General features: G+C 37.7%; 1 protein-coding gene across 1 annotated transcript in view; it reads left to right on the top strand.

The window, feature by feature from the left end:
* The first annotated feature begins 2,680 nt into the window (after window positions 1-2,680).
* Window positions 2,681-23,567, top strand: part of LAMA2 (laminin subunit alpha 2) — a 334,274-nt gene continuing 313,387 nt past the window's right edge. Inside the window, exon 1 of the mRNA XM_088162772.1 lies at window positions 2,681-2,771. Coding sequence (XP_088018898.1) covers window positions 2,681-2,771 — 91 coding nt within the window. The remainder of the gene's footprint in view (window positions 2,772-23,567) is intronic.

Below are 23,567 nucleotides of genomic sequence, written 5' to 3'. Positions count from 1 at the left end.
CCCTGCTTTGCAGACTTGATCTCAAATCAATCTCCTGCCTATGAACTTGTCTGGAGATTTGTAATTTTGGTTGATCCTTGTTATCACCCTCATATCTGCTCCTTCTGCATTCAGAGACTGCAGGAGGACACTGCCCTGCCTACCTCAGTGGTGTCACTTCATCTTCTAACGTGCTTGTCTTTCTGGAGTAGCCTGCTCTTGCTGCTTCTTGATACAGCTTGCATTTTATGGTATGAAATTATTTTCTGTGGTTCAGATGTGAAAAATCATTGAATGAATCAGCAGGTCTTCCTGGCATATCTTGCCTCTTGGTGTCCCCAAAGTATTAAAAGTTTGTATCTCTGGTGCACAGTTAGCATTGGCTCTGACAGGTGATGAGGTACCTGGGTATGTCAGCAGTTCTGCTAAACTGAAACCAGGCTGAGTTCTCACAACGTACCATCACATTAAAGACTACACAGGCTCAACAGCAGGATAGACTGATTGAAATAAAAGCTCAGGTAAATAATCTGTTGTATTTAATATCGGTGTAATATTGATATTTGGGGAAGTAGAGACCCCCTCTACAACGAATCTGCACTTGATCTCAAATTCATGGAGATCACAAGTCATGGAGATATTTTCCAGATACTTTGGATATGATGAGACCTTAACAAAAAGCACCAGAAGTTCCCGCCTTCAGGTCTCACTTGCAGTTTCTACAACCTGCTTCTGGAATATTACCTGAAACTCATCCACACTTGCACTAGCACTTGCAGCTTTTGGAGCCCTGGAAGGAATTTCTCCAGCTGGGGGAGTATGCAACTCATGCTAGTATGGCTCTTATGCAGCAGCTGCTGTTTGACCAAATTCAATCAATAAATGTGTTATTAGATTCAAACCTATGTTGATGTAGTCAGATCCCTAAGTATGAAACTGGCACTAAATTCTCAAAGTTACTGACATGTACTTGGGCTGGAGTATTTATCTGTTGTACTTAATTCACTAGATTATTCCTCTTGCACATATAAGCAATTCCTTGCAGTCAAAATTTTTGCATGAAGGGAATTGCAATGGGAGAAGAAGCTGGAAGAAAGTAGCAACTATTACTGTTTGTAGGGAAACACCTTACAGACTAAATAAATATTGATCGTGATAAAACTGTGGATAGAGTTGTAAACACCATCTCCCTCTCTGTCCCTCCCAGTTCCCTGATTATGTATAGTTCCACAAGAAAGAAAATCACTGACAAGATGAAAATCATCAAGGTAAACCTTGAAATTGGGTTTCTCAGTAAGAAGTGCAGAAGATCACACATACATCATTTTTTGGCAAGAGTATTTTCCATGGACTTACAAGTGACAAATGGCCAAGTCATACAAGAGCATTCTTGCTGCTGTCCTGTGTCCTGTGCTAGAGGAGCAGTTTCCCAAAGGTTATGAAAGCAATGAGTGTCCAGTAACAGGACTCCCAGCAGGAGAGCTCAGGCCATTTGGGGAGAAACCTCAGAAGAGAGGTTTTTTGTCATGGGCTAAGTGCATCAGAGGAGATGCTTGGAGTGGGATGACAGGGAGAGAAACAAATTGGCTGTGTGGCTAGATGCAACAGTTTACTATGTCCAAAATCCTGCGTTCCTTGAATGTTGGGTTTGGAGTGACAGGCAAATTTACCAATAGAAAATGCTGTAGCTCGAGAGATTAAAAAAGGCACTGTACCAAATGCACGCTTATCCCCACTGTTGGCTACAGCAATGAGCACATAGATAGTGAAGTATTTATGTTGGGAAATACATAGACGTGCTTAATCTTGATGTGAATTACCAGGGAAGCTCAATATGAAGTGCAGTGGCGCAAGACTTGTGAAGATGACCATTCAAGTCAGAACCGGGCTGCCAGCACAATCTTGGTCTTATGCCACAGATATACTGCGAATTGAGCCCAGCTCACTCTTTCTAACAGCCCATGACTGTTCTCAGTGTGCTCACACACAGGTTGGGAGCCTCACTGTTCCATGACGAAACCTGATTTTTATGGACCTTTTTAAAGCATTTTTTTTTTCAGGAGAACTATGCAATAGTTTATAATCCACATTTTATTTTAGCGCAAGGTTAATTTTTCCTTCATGCAGTAATATGGATTCTTTCCCTGTCATACCTGGCTAGGTCTGACATACCCGGGCACAGCAGAAAAAAATGTGCTTGACTCCGTCGCAATCCTCGTTTCCCAAGTGCCCTCTCAGAAAGCTATTATTTCAACCCCCGCCACAGCACAGGTATTTTTTTCCCTCTGTCGGATAACCCGACAAGGGCTAATTTAAATGGCGAGCAGACTTCCAGGCGAGAAAGCCCCGCGCAGGCACGTGCAGCGCTGCTCGCCCGGGCCGCTCCCGACGCGCGGGGCCCGGCGGCTCCTCCCGGGCCGCGCTCCGGCCCCTCACTGCCCCCCGCTGCCCCTCGCTGTCCCCCGCTGCTCCTCGATGCCCCCCGCTACCCCTCGCTGCTCCTCGCTGCCCCCCGGCCCCGCTCGCTCCTGGGCGGCCCGCGGAGCCGCGGCGGGGCGGGGAGTGTGCGGGGGGGCAGGGGTGTGTCCTGCTCTCCTGCTCCCTGCCCGGGCCACCGGGGTCTCCTCTCCTCTCCCGGCGGCTGCGGCTCACTCGGCTGGCCGTCCCGCGGCGGGACGGGTCGGCTGCCCGGGCGAGAGTTATGGCTCGGGAAAGTTTGCCGCTGCTCCTGCTGCTGGCGGCGCTCGGCAGCCGAGGCCAGTCGCCGTCGCCGCCGCCGCCGCCGCAAAGAGGTACAAGGGAGCGGGGAGCCCGCGCCTCGCCCGGCCGGCCGGGACCGCGGAGGGGGAGGCGACCTCGCCACCAGCTCGGGAGTCCTTGTGGTCACGGGAGGGACGAGGGGACAGGGACCGAGCGTGACAAGTGACCCCCAGCCTGCAGGGGCGGATGTCAGCGGGGGCACCACCGCTGGTACCTCGGTGGCCGGGCCGAGGCGGGGCTGCTGCGGGGTGCGCACATCCCACCTCCCGCAGCAGCTCCCGGTGCCTCACACACGCCCGTAAGGAGCGGGTTCGGAGCAGCGCGGATGGGCAGCGCTGTGGCTGGACGTGCAGGGGGAAATCTCGGAGGTGAGGGACCGCCGGAGGACGTGACCCGGTCCCCGAAGCGTCACACAAGCGCTACGGGCTGATCTGCTGGCATCCCTCCTGCAGCCGGGATGTGCCCGTCTGCTGGCATCTCTGTGACAGGGGAAGCTTGATAGGCTGTGTTGAAACACGTGTGGGCTGCCTGGACTGCTTTTAGTTCAGGTGGCAATTTGATGCACTTAGCCCGTCACAAAGCTATTCTCGGTGTTAAAAACTAACCACGACTGAAACGGGAACAGAATCAATTGTATCCTGCATGAGTAGTAAATGTCTTGACATACCATTATCATTATCACTGTTTAGGTGTTGACACTACAAGGGTTTTTTTGTTTGCTTTTTCGGTTAATGTTCTGTGGAAAGATCAAAAAGGGTGTTGTACAGGTATGGGAGAAATAAATTTTAGTCAATTTCTCAGCTCTCAAAGGAAATCCTTAAAATCGTTCTTCAGCCCACAATTTTCTTTCTGGTGCTTACATTTGTGCTCTTAACATTTTTAGCCTTGCTGAAATGAATTCAGTTAGAAGATACTGTGGGTGTGTCAAAATAAAATTGATTCAAGCCTCTGGATTACCAGCTATCTTTCCTTTGGCCCTGATGTCACATGATAGGGTGAATATTATGGATTAAGAATTTTTACGGTTTAGGGTTTACTTTGGAAAATATGATGCACTGACATTTCATGAGAAAAAGTCTCAAGCAGCTGACTCCTTAATATGAATTTTAGTGTGTGACAATGAATGGCACTTGATCAAATATCTGTGTAGATAAAAAGTCATCCAGAATTAGCCTGTGTTTCAATGATGACTTATTGGTAAACATTGAAGACTGGGATATTGAAAGTAGAGCATTTAAAATACAATACATAATGCATTTTCTTCTTGCTGATTTTTTCTCCTTTTTTTTTTGGCTAATATTGATGTGGCATTTCTTTTAGTATTCTCTCTCTCACATACACACAGAGACACTTTTAGAAAATGTCCTTTTGTTTATGCGGTATCATGGTTTCCTTTAACCTCAAAAGTGAAGGGATGTGTTAATTATTTCCCTTTTAAATTAGAAGTGGGTGTGTTTGGTGTTCATATGCTGCATCACTGATATTATAAGTGAGTTCTGGTAATTCAGTGAGGAATCCTACGACTTTTAATTAAATGTTAATGTAATGATGGGACCTTCTAAACTTAACAGTTGAATTCAAGTCCTGGCCTGCCAAATTTTTATGCCATTTACTGTCTTCTAAATTTCTTTTTAAGATCTGTTGCAGCTGCTAGGAGGTGCTAGCACTATGTAGATGTCAGTGTGTTGCCCACTACAGACAAAGAGGTAATGAACTCTGTAATGCAAAAGTTTAGGAAAGTCTGATTTCACTGAAGTCCTGGGGGATTTTTAACATGTGCAAGAATGTTAGTGGACCTGTGGATTGTATCTTTAGACTTACAGCTTTTGTTTTTCGACTTAAATGTTATTTGTAATAACCATAACGTTGGATGCTAAGTATTGCTTACTAATTGTTAGCAACAGTTGGATGTCTGTGGACAAAATTATGTAACAGAGCTGCAATGCTTTGAAAAACAGTATTTGAGACATCACAGTGAATTCCCATGTTGTTTTATAGAACAGAACAGTTCAAGAACATTTTGCACCTCAAAGATGGGAACAGTCTGTATTTCTTTTTTTGTTTCTGTTCTTGTGGTTAAGTTTTTTTTTCCTTTTTAAATTGTTAGAAGACTTACTGTGGTCAGAAACCTGGAATTAATTCCAAGCTTTTTAAAAATATATTTTTATTTTTTTTTATTTTAGCTACACATATTATCTGTTGTTTTGCTATTTGAACACTAAATAGTCACGCAGAATTTCTGTCATGGCCAAATATCGCACAGCCCCTTACTCACTCCTTCAACAGCAGAACTGGGGAGAAAATCAGATCAGTGAAAGCTAGAATACTCATGGATTGGCCTAAAGGCAGTTCAATAGGTAAAGTAAGAGCTATGCAGGCAAACAAAACAAGGAATTAATTCACTGCTTCCTATGGGCAGGCAGGTGTTCAGCCATCCCCAGGAGAGCAGGACCTCATCACGCATAACAGTTACTTGGGAAGACAAACTCCATCATTCCAAACATTTCATATTCTTCCTTCTTCCTCCCACTTTATATACTGAGCATGATGTCATATGCTATGGAATATCCTTTTGGTTATTTGGGGTCAGCTGTGTCTCCTCTCAGTTTCCTATACACCTCTGGCCTCCTCATGAGTGTGGCAGTACAAAAAGCAAAAAAAGCCTTGGCTCTGTGTAATGCCTGCTAAGCAATAACAAAAACATCTCTGTATTATCATTACTGTATTCAACACAAATCTAAAACACAGCCCCATGTGAGCCACTGTGAAGAAAATTAACTCTACCCCAGCTGAAACCAGTGCAGTTTCTCAGAAAATGGAAGAATCAGAACTAGAAAGGCACGTGCATTCTTCAGCAATGTTTCTTAAAGGTGTACATAACTTAAAGTTAAGGCAAACTGACCAAAGTGCTATGTAATGTTCCTTTGAATCTTGACCTGTGATTCATCATGGGAGAAAACCAAAATAATAGTAATTTAGAAAGTAATGTAAAATTTCTTTTGATCTTGAATTCATGGATTTATAAAAGAATCTCAATATCTGTTATGAGAGAGAATGGAAGCTATGTGTCTGTGAAAGGTGTGAGTAGTAGGGACAGGGCTAAGGAACATGTACTGCAAAGTAACTTGATCTGCAGTGTCAGCTGTTGACATCAGTGGAGATAATTCATGGAGTACAGGTGCTTTTAACATGTGTGGAAGGAAGTGTAAGTTGACTCCAAGAGGTGATGTATATAGGATGCTTATAAAGTGAAAGTGAGATTTCTCACTCAAAAGAGAAATGAAGGGTGAACATCAGCAGGATATGACTAGTGCCTATCTGTTAGGCAGTGGATGGTGTCAGGCAGGTCAATATTTTTAAGTCTCTCTGTAGGTGTACATTTTTTAAACAAGTTTCCAGAGAGTTTAGTTCAAAACTGAGTTCTCTGTGTTATGTCATTGCAATTAGGACTTAAAAGATTCCTTCCCACATACAAACCTGTGTGTGTATTGTACCCTATACTCTGAAAAATCAAGAGACAAGGCTAATAGGACATAAGTTTAGTATTTCAGATCCTAAAAAAGAAGAATGTTGTGCAGACTTAGATTTTCTCTTTCCTGAGATTAATTCCCCAAATGCTTTTCTTATGTAATCTGTTAAAGCAAAAATCAAGTTTACTCTTTCTTCAAGGGATTTCTTTGCAGTAAGGTCAATTTCAAAACTAACCAACACTATGTAGCTCTAATCTTGCAATGGAAAGCATTTCCATCATGGCTGATGGCATATAAACATTCAAAGCATTCTGCGTGCTGTATTTGGAGAACAGAGCCTGTAAGAGATTTAATTGGTAAATTTGCATTCTGCTTTCCTGAGAAAACAAGGCTTAGATGATTGTTTATCAGCTTGTTCTCATCTAAATACATTTTGAGTCTGTTACCCAATATCAGCAAATATAAAAACAATGCGAAAATCTTTAAGATATGATCACTGAAAATCAATGGCTCTTTAAGAGAAAGAGTCCCAAAGTACTTTATCTTCTTCAAGAAGAAAGGTAGAATTTAGCCATTATATAACCCATTCAGTCCATGTAATTCAACATGTGTAGAACTCTGGCTTCAAAAATATAAAGGAGACTATGTCCATTGTGGAGGGCTAGCGTCTTAGAATGTGCAAAAATTTATGTATTTTTTTTAAAAGGATCTAGCTTCAGGATTTTATAACAAGTAACAAGCCTTGGTCACTGAAGGTGTACTGCAGTATAGTACATTCTGTGTGTTCCCTTTTCATTATCTGTCTGTATGCTCTTTAATGTTTTGGCAGATAAATTTTGGTGATCTGGAAATTATGATTTCTTTTTTATTAGTATTTATTTAAATGTACGTGTACAAGACCATAACCAGTTCTAGTAACTCCTTTAAAAGTTTACTGCTGTCTCATCTGTAGGGATTAACCAGCTCCAAAATGCTCTCAAATATACGTTGTGATTGCTTTTAGCTTTTTACATCAAAGCTGTTGTCCATATCACTTTCTTACAGTTTAATAACTGGCTGAGAAAGTGAAAGCAGAGGGAATTAATATGTGTTTAAGGTTTAGAATGTGAGAAATCGTAAAGGGCCAGCCTAGGGTGTTAGAAATAGGTGGAATTGCCCAGACTGACTGGAGACATGAGTTTTTTGTGTACATGCTTTAACTAGAAATAACCACAGCCAAAGCTGAGGTAGGTCTTCTACAAGAATGTGTGAATTTCTTCAAGCAACAAATAAGAACATAAGATGCACTTTATATTTAACCTCTTTATTATTAATTTTTTCCTCTGAGTTTTTTACATGAGTCATTCTTATTAGGCTTGAAATGCTAAAGTCAGAACAGTGGTTCTTTAACCTGTTCCAAAAATCCGCTTTAAAGTAATACAGCAAACAATAATTTTTAATTAATTCAGGCTGGAGGAAGGAATCCACCCACACATGTTCTAATTTCTGATCCAGCTACTTAGACTGACAGTTTTTTGAGATTATAGTATTTTGGAATAAGAAGCAGCATTAATTCTTGGTGCAGTGTGGATTTTTCTTTTCGTTTTTTTCTTGTTTTCTTTTTCTCCCACCGGCCTCCTCCCCCCCCCCCCCCAAATCCAGAATCCTAAAATTTACAGGTCAGGAATGGTGGTAGGACACAAATACATCCAGTGTACATACCTAATTATCTCCTTTTCTTTCCCAACTTTTTTTCATAGATAATAACTCTTTGTTTACTGAATATTTTTCTCCTAACCAAGAATTCTGCCTAGAATATGTGAGGTCATATGTCACACACTAGCAACTCAGGCCACACTAGCAATCGTACAGACCAAATCTTGCTTACAGATGTAAAATTCAGACCAAAATGTTTTGTTTGTTAAAACTTTATATTGATTCCATCCGTTTGTTTGAAATAGAAAAGGGAATTCCTTGTGTTTGCCAATAAAGCTATTTCATGAGCTGGCTTCTGCTGATGACTGCATGTTATTTATTCTCTTTTACCAGCTACTGTTGTTGATAGCCAATTCCTAGTTTCTGTTTTTCTGAAGTTTTCATGTTTTCTTCAATACAAAAATGTAGATAGGAGAGGTTCTGAAGAAAAGGGTTTTTTGCACCACTTCTCTACTGTGGGTAAGGTTGAGATTAGACTTTTTTTTATGATTTATTTTTATTAGAAAAATTATAAGATTTCCAGAAAAAATAACTTGGATTTGTGAGATTTTTGTACTGACAAATAACGAAGATCCCTCAGGATTCTTGCAACACTCAAAACAAATAACTTCTACTACTCACATTTTTTTCAGCAGTTCAGTCTCCATTAGTTGCACCTTGGCGTCACAAGGATTTTCATAGGACTCTTGCTCTCTGCCAGATTCCTCTAGCAGACATTATCTTTGAATCAGACCTTGTAATAACATTAAACTGTAAAGCAGCTGTAGCAGCATTATGCCAGGGAACTCTTGTGAAAGCTTAGGAGGAATAATGAACATTCCTGCAGAGTGGATTATCCAAATACCATTACAGTGCCTTGTTCTGTCCCAACTGATGTGTATGCAGTACCGTCGTGATTCATGAATGTAAGATGTAATAAAAAAGAAAGTTACCTAAAAGTGAACAAAAGAGTATATAAAATTTATTTTTATAGCTATATCAATTGCTTTTAATGGCATATTACTATATCTTCTCATTGTTCACCTATCCCAATAAGTGGAGTTAGAGGTGCAAGAAAAAGAAACTGTAACGCCTGTTTTTCTGCCAACTTCTAGTGATGGTGAGAGTTGATTTAGGATTTAGTTTGTTTTTCTACATACACACCCGTTCCTTAGATGAACCCTGAGAATTTTTGATGCCACTTCCACTCAGGCTACCTTTAGGTTTTGATGGGAGATGCTGAATGTGGCAATTTATTACTCTTTTTATGTTAACTGGTCAACAGCTTGTAATCCTGTTCCACAGAAATGTCTTTACTGTAAAGAACTGCATTATATATTAACTTTCCTGGAGTTTATCCTGCACAGGGAGTGCAGAACTACTGCTATACATTTGTTGCTGAATAACTTTTAGACTGGGAGAAGGAACAAATAGCATTATTTTTACATATCACTGTGTTTCTAAATATGTGTGATAAAATACTGTGTGGCAATGATAACTATTTTGTTCATTTTCGGAGCACTTCTGCAATGGTGATAACGTGAGTAGTCAGTCTGGATTCCTCTGAAAGCCACAGACCTCTACAGAACCAGAAGAAATCATGCCTTTCAAAGAGTACAAAGTAACATGGTAAAAAATACAGGGCTTTTGAATTTGGTATGTGAAACCACCAGGAACAGAACAAGCATGTTTGTGCAAATCCCAGAGCTGGTGACTGGGATGTGGTGCACTTGCACATCTAATTTGAATGTGTGAATTATGCATGGATTTTTGTCATGTCAACAAAAACATGATTGCAGACCACCACAAGTGCATTTCTTATATTTAACTTTAAGCCATCACTGACAGTACTGAATTAGTTAATATTACCCGGAGAAAACAATTCTTGATACTACTTCATCCCTGTGGATCACTTTTTTAGTCAACTTTTATGACAGTTGTGGCATAACTCCAATTGTGAATGTAGCAATTCCTGCACGTATTTCATGGCATAAACCAGAATACATTTCTCATTGGTTTCTGATTTTGGTACCATTGGAGATTATTTTCTGTTAATCATTCCTTCTTAGAGATGATTGAGCTCTCACACAAAAATGTTTTCTTTACCATGGGAAAAACACCCACACGTTTAATTGAAAAATATATTTGTAATATGCAGACTGAGTTATTCTCTTAAGCACAATGTCTTTCTACAGCTGGATACAGCCTTCTAAATTAGTTCCATTGCATTAAGGTTGTGTGTTGCATGGACTTAGGGTCTGTAAGTGTCACTTTTGGTATGCTTATGTAGTAAATATGAGAAATATTTTCTAAATTCAGAGTAGGTGGGAAGCCTTTACATGCATGCCCTATAATCATTGATTATGCATGCAGCTTCAGCTTCTTCACCCCACTGGAGTTTTGACATAGAGAGTAAGACGGTCATTTGCCAGAAAAATTAATAGTTAAATGCTTGTGTCAACTTCATAGCTTGCTAATTAGAGGAGAAAAAGTACTGAATCTGCTTGCCATATTGGTAGGAGATATTTAAAAGTGACTTTGAAGCTCATAGTTTAATTGGTGAAAGAACTTCTGTGGCATATAAAAGTGATTGGAAAGTGACAATAACAATAATCATCATCATCATCTGCATTAAGAGCTTGAGTCAGTTCTAGGGGAAATGAGACACTGTCTCACAAGAATAAAGTGGAACTCAAGCTGTTAGACTGAGTCATTTGTCTATTCGTTGAGGATAAACCTTATCTTTTGGTCAGGATTGGTACACTCATGATCTAAAATTTGGCTGTATTTCTTAGAGAATAATGTCTAAAGGAATCATTGGGTACACCCCGCTCTAATATGTTGGTTCTTCATGTTACTCACATATCTGAAGTCTGTTTGTACTGTACTTTCCTTCCACTTGCAATATATATTTGTCCCAAATTACCTATTTAAAACTTCTCCAATTCAGAGGTTTTTATGTAGCTACTTGTTCTGCCGGTGTGCTTTTTGCCTGCACCTCAATTAAGTCCCATAATGTCACTCAAAAAAATAAAATCGCATGTGTGCCACAAGTAAGAGAGAAATAAGTGCTTGATTTAGTATATTACTTTGGACAGAGTGCAAAACTGTGTGTATAGTTTTTGCACAGTGTTTCTGATTTTCATTATCTCTATAATCTAGGTTTTATTCTAGTAGTTTGTGACTTTTCATTTGAATACACCTTATAGATACATGTGAGATTACAGAAACATATAGTTTGTCAGTGCTCATTTTAAAAACATTGAGGAATACAATGCACTTTTTGAGAGTAAAAATGTGGGAGGCAAAACCATTTGTGCCTATCTGTAAGAAGAAAAAGAAAAAAATTAGATATTTTATGAGATTACTGCTAAGAAATGAAGCTTTTTTTCTTCAGGAATTAACCTTTGCTGATATGAAACCTTGTCTTTGTATTCCGGGCTCTTTGGGACTAAGGTAGAAGTGCCATATAGGTAGAGGGTGGTATGGTGCTGGATAACATGTTTATAATAGTTGATGAGAAAAATTGTGGTGATGAGAAAACTAATGAAAGGTACACAGTAATTTCTGATTGTGTTTAGCATTATAGAAAATACAGATAATATCCTTGGAGTTTTGATATAAAAAGCAGATACAGGAGGATAGGAAAGCTGATTTATAAAATTATTGGCTCTGGGTATAGGATTTGTTGTTAGCATGAAAATCAACTTTGATATAAGTTAATTAAAGCTGAGGAGTGCTTTCAGCTCAGTAGCTCTAGGAGAAATAGGTATTTGAATTCAAGACTTATGGAAGGTTCTAAAGAATTTGGTATGAAAATGCTGATAAAGTAATGGCATTATATAATTGATTGTTGAGCAGGTTGTATGAACAGCCTCATTAGAGGAGAAATAAAAGGAAGCAAATATGATGCTCATATTTAAAAAGGCCTCCTGTGGTAAACTTGTAATTGTAGAGTTAGAATTGAATACATTTTTAGACATATTAAAGTATAGAATTAGTAAAGACGTGGATAAATATGTTGTATTGGCGAGATCTAGATTTCTTAAAATATTATATGGAGAAAAAGCTGTCCAAGAATGTGTATTAGACATATTAATAAGGGCTATAATAGTAGACCTGGGTTTTCAGAAGAGCAGTTGAGAATATGTCTGAGTATTATAAACTATGGTATCACAGATAAAAAGGAAAGAACTCAGTTTATGGAAAAAATCATAAAGGTTTTGACAAGCTATATGTCTGTCTGGGGTGAAGTTAGTCTTAAATTGAATAGATAGATGTGACCATTAGTTACATTGGAAGCTATTCAGTAATTTTTTTGTAATTCTTATAGTGGTCTGCTCTTCTACACTTAACATGAGAAAATGCAGCATGCCACTGAACAGGGTTCAGCTAGTTTCTTTCAACTCAGTTATTAAAGATCCAGTAAGTAGCAAGTGTTCTGCTTTGAGTAAGCTACTATGACTGATCAGGAATTCCAGTTCTACAGACAATCATGTATAGGCCACTGTTGCCTGGAAAGACTGACCTGGAACAGAGACTAGACAGAGCAAAAGGAATAAAATAAGTATTTATTGAAAGGATACACCTTGGGCAGTGCAAGAGCCTGGCCAGGACTACACCCAAATCAAATTCAAGATGGATCCCCGTCATAAGTACTACACTTTTGTAAGTTTTGGTTCTACCATATCAATATTGACATATTGTGGTCCATTGTCCAACCACAGCCCCAGGCTGTGAAGTCTCAGCCCCCTGGCTTGCCCCCTTTCCCTTGCTGTTGTTTATGCATTTTTTGTACCATTTGTCCTTGATTGTCTAGCTGGGAAGGAATTCTTTTGTCTAACTACCCTCTGAAGAGAACTTACTAGCACCTAATATGAAGTTTCCCAGTTACACACCAAGCAGCAAAGAGTCTGAAGAATATAAAAGCTAAAACCCAAGGCATCACCATCAATTTTCATGTCTGTCTCACCATCTCTGTGGAAGATGGGATAATTTGTAGGCAGTCTGCTTCAAAAGTGGTGAAATGTGTTGTGGCTTGAACATAGACTGTGCTTTAATCATCTACCTCACATCTGTGTATTTGGGAAACAAACTCGTTTCACATTTCTCATGCAAGTAATGCTCAGTCTCACTTTTCCTTTTTACCAATTTTATTGGTAAATATTTTCATGGAAAGACTTATGCCTGGAAACATTAAGAAGGACAGCACAGAAAGTGTCACTGAACCGCCAGTTTGAATAAGTTAGGAAAAGCAAGGCTTAAATAGATTTATAGTTTATATAAATATAGGTTTTTATAAGTTGTTGCAAAGTGAAAGCAACTCCACTGTAACATGCATTTTATGGACTTCAACTCCTGCTTCTCTTCCTCTGCTGTAACAATCACAGAATTAATTGAATTGGAAGGGAATTTTAAGATCATCTTGTTCCAATGCCTCATTCAGACTGGATTTGAAAACTGACAGGGATTTGGTGCATCCACAGCTTCTCTGGACAACCTGTTCCAGTGTATCATCACCCTCACAGTAAAGAATTCCTTCTGTTAATCTAAACTAATTTTCTCCTCTTTGAACCCGTTACTCCTTGCCCTGTCACTACACTTGCTGATGAAGAGTCCATCCCTGGCTTCCCTGTGGGCCCCTTTCAGATCCTGGAAGGTTTCTATGAGGTTTGCACGCAAGCTTGTCTACTCTAGGCTGAACAGCACTGATGTTGCTGTTGTGACAACAGAGTTTTCTTCCCAGTAACTGTTGCATGGGCTCAATCAATTTTGTGCCAAAGAAGCTGAGTGGCTGAGCAGTGTATGCCTAAGACAACTTGAAATGCGAAATGTGCCTGTAGGAGCCCGTATACTGCTCAGGTGCATGACTTCACATATGGTCCATAAAAGGTGAGCACTCTCTTAAGCTACTCTTGTCCAGTAATGTAGAGTAGATTCTGGGAATTAAAAGGAAATGCAGCTGAAAGGTATGAAAATAAATACTTCCAATTATCTGAAAATCCATTGATGAATGAATCCATTAATTGACCTAAGTATGTCTGTAATACATCATTTAGTTTCAAAGTGAGTCAACATTATTAAGACAATCTAGAATGAGATTAAATTAGTTTCCTCAATCAGTTTAACAAACTCAAGTAATTATTAAATTTCATGTTTAAAAAGCCATTATATTCTGCATAGCAGACCTTTAAATCACTCCTGGAATTAGTTTAAAAATGTAACATCTGTCTACAGTATGACAGTTTCTCAACAATTATTTTCTGGAAGCAAAACTGAACTTATGTACTCCCTGTTAAACCAAATCCACAGAGAGTCCAATGAAACAATTTTCTCTCAATCACTACCTGGTTTTCCTTTATGGCTGTCAGTTGAAATATCTGAGTAAAATTGTGTTATATGTACTCGTTTTAGAGAATAGTTAGGTGTGTTTGAAATTACAATGAAATTCTTACTGGCTTCCTCGTGGCAAGAATTCAACTCCATGTCATTATGGAAGAAGTGTACAAAACAGAACATAACATTTTGTTCTGTTTTACTGTTCTGCTCAACATATTTGTGTGCAAGCCATTTATTTCTACAATGTCTGGAAGAACAAGAGGGGCTAGAGGGTCCCAGGGGTGTCAGAATGAATTGTTAAGCTGAAGTATTAGCTGTAGTTGAAAACTAGGGAGTGAGTGGCTACACAGAGCTATTAAGAAGCATTTAGTGTTGTTTCCTGTTTAAATGAGGCTATGTTTCTATCTTTGTATCAGCTCCTTTGATTCTACAGCAGTACCTTAACAATAAACAAAAGAGTTAAGAGACACTAATCCTGGAAATGGTATACAAGGGGAAGTTATTTAAAATTGCATATACAGATCCATAGTAGTCTCTTTTTTTAGGAATTAAACTTATCTATGTCAAATTTGAGATGTTTTCACTGTATCAGCTGGGCTGAAAAAACAGCTGTTCTAAGTCTGTGAGGATCAAAATATTGACATGTCGTCATATGGTACTTCTGGAATCCCACTGTTTTGTTTCATAAACATTAATCACTCCTACATATGCACTTATGAGTGTATCTATGTTTTATGAAAAACCTGACGAGGAGTAATGCCAAACAGTAATATAATTCTTTACGTACAAATAATTCTTGTAATTTTTACTAGTGCTAAGAAACTTCAGCAAAGGATTCAGCCTTTATTGGATAAAGTGTCTTAAGAAGTAAGCTCAAGGTTTTAGAGGCTTATTCTAAAAGAATTCAGATTAATGTTTTTTAGCAGAGCTAATTGTATCTGACACCTTATTAGATTTTAAGGTGGATTTAATGTGTAAGAATGTATTTAGTGTTATTGGGCCTAAGGAGATTTTAAGATATGATACTTCTCATCCTAAGTTTCCACTAGGAAATATAATTAACATGAAAGTGAATTAATATATTTGCTTTAGGTTTATTTATTTGTTTTTAAATTGGCAAGCACACACAATGTGTTTTCTTTCTGAATATCTTTGCAGCTTTCTTCTTAAAAAAACCCTGAAATATTAATCTATTTTATCTCTAGTTAATGGATGTTCTCTCTTACGAAAATTTTAACTGAGTTTTTGTCCCTGGGGTGCTCTACTGTACATCAGAGAACATAAGCTTCATCACAATTATGTTGTTCTACCTAAGATCCAACACATACAATGTTTAGAATGACTGCATATTGCCAAGATGCATTAAATATCCAGCCAAATTAATTATCTAGGGCTTTCAGAATTATGCAACAATGTTGAGTAGATCTGTGGTTTTGATACTAGACTATGGATGTAGGACTGAGATAAAGTGCATGGAGTTTAAAGCAGACAGATGGCCCTTAGGCATGACCTAGCTTTGGCAATAGAGACTGTAAGGAGAAACAAGTAAGGAGATTGTAGCTATTCTGAGGCACTTCACTTTTTAAAATAGTGTTCTCAAGAACATTCTTCATGACTTCAGACAGATCATATTTCCCACCCTTGGAAGATGCCTTTTTGTGTTCCAATATTATTGTTATACTTCATGCTCTTTCTTTATGGAATGTTTCTGCATAACTTCCATTAAATTGAATTTTTTTGTATCTGTCTAGAATAGATGTGTACTTGGAAGGTGAGCTGAGCTGTTTTTTCCACATTAATAAATTAGGTCTGTACACTGCTATTTAGACAAGTGCATTGTGATTTTAATATAGTGGATGTATAGCGGAATACTGACTTAATTTTAGTATTCTAGTAATATTATTAAATCTGGCAGATTCATGTCTTTGCCCACAAACAAACTTATCCTTGGATCTGGCAGCTTACTTGGTACAAGACCTGAAAGGGAAAGATGAGGTGCACACACCTTGAATAATTTGTTTGTGTGTCAGTCTTCAGCCTCATAAAAAAAGCTCAAGAAGATTATTTTAATAGGCCTGGAAACAGAGTAGTTCTTCTCTTGGAAATATGTTGTCTGAGAAAAACATATATTTGTGCATGAAACTTTGTCTTCCTCAGAAGTGGCAGGGTTGGGATTTTTTGTTTGGTTTGTGGGTTTTTTGTGTGTTTTTTGTGTGTGTTTTTGTTATTGTTTTTACTTGGTTTTGTTTTGTTGGTTTTTTCCATAGTAAGAGGATCTCTTGTCAGAATGTACTTTTGAAAAATAGCAACACTTCTGAAGTCAGATACTCTATGATACTGGATAGTCTGTTGTCACATTCAATTATTTGAAACGTGTGATGAGAGATTGTTTTCCTTAAAATCTGTAATTAATCTGCTTGAGAGAATCTGAGGCCAGGTTTCCTTCCCAGATAGGAGTGTTCAAGCACAATATTCCAGCAAACTCTTCTGGCTGATACTTAAGCAATGCATGCCATGATGCACAGATATATATATGTATATTTCACACATGTTCTGTTACTCTAGTCCTGGTGAATATGGATGATTAGCCCTACATGTATCAGCTGACTAACAAAACAGCGACATAATGAATATATGGTTTTAAAATGTAGTATTTGTGTTAAGGCGATCCTCAATGGTGTAGAGAGAATGGTGAAGCAGGCTGTAGAAAGAGTTGTATAAAAAGAGATACTGTCTTCTATTTAAGAGTAGTACACTTTCAGTGTTCTTCTACATGCTCAGTATGGGATTTTTGAAAATTATCCAGTTATTGTTTTAGAGGAATGCTTAGTGTTTGCAGAGTCAGGCCCCACAAGGACAAGTAATGCATGAAGGACGCAGAAGTTTAGTGGCCTTCTGAATCAGGTCACAGCCTGTTTTTTTGCCTTTGATAACCAACTCTTGTAAACAAACTTGATATTTGAACAACATAAATAGGAAGTTATAAATTTAAATAAAGGTTAAAAAATAATGCCCTAGATTTGCATCTGGATTTTGTTACCAGTCTTAGAATGCTGCCCAGAGCAACAGCTTGCCACATGGGAAATCTGATAACGTTGTGAATCTTTCAACCTTATGCATTCTAATCTGAGTGTGGTTTCCTGTAGTATTGCTGATATGCCAGATAAAACAAGCTTGCATCCAAAATCAACCTCTGTTATAAATGGATGCTCTCTGTTACCCCTCTTTGTCCTGTAATCTGTGATTAACTGTTCCTTGTCACAAAAGGGAAAACATTATTATATTCAGTTTTGTGTAGACTTGCTTCCAAATGGTAAGCAATTGCTGTTTACATGACTGTTTAGTTCAAGTGCAGTTATGTTTTAATTTATGCTACATTTATGTGCAGAAATACTTTTATTCAAAGCAGCATCCTCAGGGTTTCATGTTTCTTCAATGACTAAAACTTCTCACATGGTGATGAAATTATAATGATTTGGCTTCCTCAAAGTAATCTTTTTTAAAATTTAGTTGAAATTATGTACAATAGATTACTTATGAAGAATTAAACTCCAACAGCAAAATTTGAACAAATTTTATGAACAAATATGAAAAAGCATGAACGAGTAAAATTAATTGTTTTGCTCTTTCTGAGTGCTAAGTAGAATTTATGAATAAAAATAACAAGAGCTGGTCCCTTTTTGTTCCTGTTTCCCTGTCTGAGCAGACTTCCATCAGATGTTTAGACATGAATTCCAAAATCTACATTTCCTAATTACACTGAGAGTTTTGGTGGTTTTGTGCTCTTAAATATGTAGTATTACATAGTAGTCCCTGCCATTTCACTTAAGAATTTTCATATTTGTAAAGAAACAAGCAAGTTTTTCTGCTCTCTTATGCTAGAAGTTTCTTAAAATTGTATTTCTCTAACTCAATATGGGATTTCAAGAACATAACCAAATAAAGAAAGCTACCACAGAAACTCAAGCCACTGAGATATGAGTGCTGGGGTAGTATCTACACAAGTTAACATCAGGCATGTAGCTTGATTAGGGAGATGTTCTGTCAATCATTAACAGAGTTCTTTTACTTCTTACAGAACTTCAGAGTACAAGTTTGAGCTACTCTGATTTTAATTCTGAAGGAGGCTTGTTTAGAACTAGAGAGATTAGCTACCCCAAATTTAGGGGCTTTGCTTTCTTGCCTTATACCCTGGTACTGTTTAAAAAAAGGGAGTCATGAAGAAAGAGCTAATGTAATTGAATAGTGGATTATATAATTAGCAATTGAGACCAATACTGTTCAGGGCAAAGAAAGAATAGTAATGAGAAGAAATATTGGTGATGTTACAATATACTTTTCATGTTGAAAGACTAGGCTAGACTAGTCTCCAACTGAGAAATTCTTCCTTTTGTTTTCTGGATCAAATTAATATTCAAGAATTCAGGACAACAGGTTGAGTAAAAAGTGTGAAAATGCCTACTCCTTCCCTCTCCTTGTTTGGAATTTGGGCCAGTGTCCTAGGAGTTGAAAAGCATGTATCCTTTTTGACAATTATGGAGCAATCCTCTGTACTGAAGCTATAATATATATATATATATAATATAATAAAAATTATATTTCTCATGCATTATGTGGATGAGTGTCAAAATTCACAAATCATGTACTGCTTGGTACATGAGTGAGGTGAGAGTAACTGAGTTCTTAGAAAATGAGCAATACTTGTAGTATTTCTATGAGTGAAGTTAAAATAGCCAGAACTAGAACGAGTCAGAAGCTGAGACCTACTCTGAAAAACTCAAAACTTCTTTTATTCTTTAGTACTGTCATTTTTGAGTACTACATGTTGGCCATATTTTATCTATAGCTTGCTACAAGTACTGCAGGCAAATTTATACAACATACAAAGACATAGAAATGAAGTTTTCAGTGGCAAAACTGGCAATAGAAACCAACTATCAATGTCATCCATAGCCGTTTTATTACACAGCTATATTCACTGAGAGTCTAAAAGACACGGTTTTAATTTGCTTTATAGCTCAGCTTTTCTGTGAAGAAATTGCATCTGTAAAATATTACTTGCAGCTGTAGTTATGGTTTAGTGATAGTTAAAAATTGCTGTTATGAAAGGAAAAGGAAGCATATTTCCAGCTTTCATTTTGAAGTACATGTAAGCTGAATTCAAGAAATAAGTATTATTGTGACTTTTGTCAACCCATGAGAAGATAAGAGCAGGAAACCCTTGTTCCCGTTATAGAGGAACAGTGTCAAAATTATAGTTTTCATCTCATAATAATTTCCATTGACCTATCTAGACAGTGCAGAAAATTCTGCATGCCTGTCAGGAAATTGAAATCTGTAAAATATTCCATACGTCAGGATTACAATGACAGGGAAGAAAGCATAAGAACATGGCAGTTTTGATGTAGTTTGAACCACTTGCCTAGGAGCTCACAACAGCAGAAAGATTTCCCAATTATTATTTTGTGTATTATTATGTTATTGTGTAAAGTTTGCTGATTAGTTTTTTCCCAACTAATTAAATTTCTATCTTTCTGAAAAATAAATAGCCCAAGAAACCAGAATCATATCTGGAACTTGGCTTCTGTATTTATAAGGCAAAGATAGTACCTAATGCCAAGCAATCTCTTAAAATTGAGATTTTCTGTATTATGAGACCACCCTTAAGGCATCCAGATTTGCAAAAACAGGGATATAAACCAAATCTCTTAGAACACACATCACCAGCACACAACTTTTCATGGCTCTTCCCATACTTTCCTCTCCTCTTCTCTTCATAGTTTCTTTGGGGAGCAGAGATGGTAGGTAAGATCTCAGATAGGTTCCTTGTAGAGACTGTGTTTAAAAGCTGGTAGGTTGCCATATGTCATAAAGCTTTCTGTGGAAAAGTGGTGAAGTTTCTTCAGTTCTTTTCTCGTTTTTCCAAGGACATGGGATATGGTCAGAAATTTTGAGAATGTGAGTTTATGTTGTAAAATGGAAATGTTTTGTTTCATTTGTGTACCATGACAAACCCTAAATATTGTGAAAGGAGCAGCTGTGTGTGATCTCCAGTACCTTCAGAGAATAGGTGTGGTTCGTGCTTACTACCTCACTAGATTTGTGTACTTCTGCTTGAAAGGAACTTGGCAATCTTGTCACTGAACTTCAGTAAATCAAATATAATGTAGCTGTTTTCCTTTGAGATTTTTTGTACTTTCTAATCTAAATTTGAGCCAGCAGAAGATTCTTTCCCTCAACAACATCAGACATGATAAACAACTGTTGTTGGGAAGTCTGCCTATCCTTTTGAGTATACTAATTGCAATTATGCATAACTGGGAGGTAATTGTTGAGGTTACATACAGTGCGGAAGGTTCTTTCACTACGTGTGGCAAGTGTGCTAACACAATTTAAATGCCTTTTCAGCATGCCTCAATTTTTGGCTTGTAGAGGTTTGAGGAAGATGTTGAAAATTGGGAGAGGCAGTATTTGTGGTGCCTTTCCTTAAACTCTCTGCAGCATATGGAACATACATAAAGTTACCTGATCAGCTGAGAACTGTGAACATTTTAAATGAATGTACTAAAGCCAGATTAACACCAGATACTTGTTTTTTAAAGACTTTTATTAGAATTTAATAGTTATTATTTAGGTGAAAATGGCAGAGCTCTATTTTAAAATAATATTTGGGTCCTAGTGGGCATGATAAGCCATTGTGGACACTTGATTTACTGTTTGCACTCTTGAGAGCCTGGATGCTGTTTCAAGATTTTGGAAGCCTGCAGCATTTCTGGATCTACTTTTTAATGTGGTCTCTTTTCATGAATGAGGGAAGCCTTAGCTTACATACAAATGTAGTTAGGCTTAGAATTTTGAAACAGGTGTGATTTTCTTCAGCAAAGAAGAAAAATTCAGGCTTAGATGCAACACTAGGGGTGTTGGAGTCCTTCAGGCACTGGTCTACTGTGGTGTTTCAGTGTTTGGCATGAAGGAAATAACAGGTGAAGACTGTCTGTTATGCTCACACTGGAAATCCATCTCAAGAGGATTTTATCCTTAATCCTTTGACTTCGTTGTTCTTTCTAAAAAGCTATTAGATTTTGGCCTTGCAACTTATTTTCTTACACCAAAGTATGAAAACCTAATGCTGCTTACATCTTTTTTGTATTTCTGTAATTTTCTCTCTTTTTTTCCCCCGAAGCTCTTTCCCCCATCTCTACTATCTGAAATTGACTTGAAAATGATTTGTTATAGAAATACTACATTATATATTCAAAGATGAGGTCCAAGAAACCATAAATCTTACTTTTTAAGCTCAGAATGTTTACTAGGCTAGATATTTCATTCCTTGAAAACAAGAGTGTGAAACAGGGAGACAGTAGAAGCAACTAGGCTGTTACAGTGACTTGCCTGCAGATTAAGTATTGAATTGGACAAGGTTTGTCAAGATGGTGTTATTTGGCAAATCCCTGTAACTATGGGTCTGGTTTCAAGCTTTCTATTCTGCTGAACTGTGTAAGATACAGAGGGATGTGATCATTTAATAGACCGACTAGTTTATGTGGGGAAAAATGAATGAGCTTTATGGGTGCCTGTCTTTGTTTAGATAAGGAAAGAAGGTACCTTAATAATATCTTTATATCATCAAAAGACTCAGGGAATGAAGTTGTAAGTTTCTGTAGCCTGTAAGGAGAAGTTTTTTGAAACCCCAATAAATTCTCATGAAATTACATTTGTGATCTGCTAATAGCCACCTTCCCTTGGTACAGAGCTTGCTAATAGCCACTTTCCTATGATGCAGAACTCAGTTCAGGAAAACATGAGAAATTACTTGCAGCTTGGGGTTGTGAGGCGTATAGGGGAGGCGAGATCTTTAAAGCGATGAATGGCTGTAGTTTGGTGGAGAAGTAAAAATTTCAGGAACATGAACTTAGAAATCTTCTTAAAGGCTTGTGAATAATGGCACAGGTCTATTACGGACAGAAGTTACTTTTATTGCATGCTGTAGATCTGTCTCAGCATTTAAGTATCAGGTAGATGTGATTATTTTTCCTCTGGGTGCTATTGCTATATGTGCTGTCTGGGATGTCCCATATATTTTGTCTGCATCTAAGGTACTCTCACAAGCCTTTTTAAAAATATAAGACACTCAATTCCATATTTAAAAACCCAGGATAACTGTTTTTCTGTGGTCTCTGCAAAGACATATATTCATAAAGTAAAAAATATTCAGGCTTTAAAACGCACGTAATAATTTAGATTAGAATAGCTAGACTTTGTCATGGAAAATATTGAGCTACGTGTGATGTTACATAAACTGGCTTTTTGGGAGCATGGAATGACTGTGATTATAGTCAATGAAGTATTGAACATTATAGCTGAACTCTACTGAAGTTAAGCTGCATTTGACAAAGACAACAATTCAATAGAGTACAGATAACTCTTTCCTTCCTTCCTGTATTTGAGTGGTGGTAAGTGCAGGCGTGTTGTGAAAGTACAGATAAAGTGTATTTCTCTGCGTGTGATCTCAGTGGTACTCCTGTATGAAAGATAACTTGGCTGATATGTGACAGCTCTGGCTTAAACTATGTGTGTTCATTTGTAACAGGATGCATGTGCAAGCGTTGCATTCCTGGCAGTGGATTCACTGTCTATATATTGTCTTAAAAGTTGTGGTGTTTTATAAAAACATGTTGATTTTAAGTAAGTGTGTAAATGTATTACATTATTATGTAGTAATCTATACAGAGACTATCTGCTCAAGTATAATGTGTCTATTAAGAACTGTGTTCAAGGAATAGCAGAGATATTTTATACATTAAGCAAACTAAATTAAAACAGAATAAGTGTTAGTTAAAGCCTAATCTATTTCTTGAGCTGTTCCTGTAAGTGTCAAGTACTCAGAGAATTACTGGTAATTTACATTAAGTAACAGTAACATTATTTTAAAAGATTGACAACTGCTACCCAGTATTACATAGATTGTAAAGGTGTAGGGGAAGAAAACGTCTGAGCAGTTAAAAGGCCAAAATCCAAGACCTGTGATTTTGCGCTTGTCTTGTTAGAAAGTGCATTGAGGCCGTGTTACTCAATACCTAGAAGCCAGGTAACTAGCCCAAAGCAGGCATGCTAAAAATATCATACATTTTTCAGTTCTGTTTATGGTGAGTTTGGAATGTTGATTGCTTTGACTAGCAACTGGGAGCATTCAGACCAATGTCAAGGTGCCATTTTACTGCTTTGAAGAATCAAAACTGTTTATTTGACTACTTAAATCCCTTTAAAGTACACAATAGTTTATTTTAATTAAATTGGAGGGACTTAGGTATCAGCATATGGTCTTTTTTAGTATGCTAGAACATT

Source organism: Sturnus vulgaris, chromosome 3 (assembly GCF_052056855.1).
Source record: "Sturnus vulgaris isolate bStuVul1 chromosome 3, bStuVul1.hap1, whole genome shotgun sequence".
Taxonomy (NCBI): Eukaryota; Metazoa; Chordata; class Aves; order Passeriformes; family Sturnidae; genus Sturnus; species Sturnus vulgaris.
This window is presented reverse-complemented; position numbering and strand designations above follow the sequence as displayed.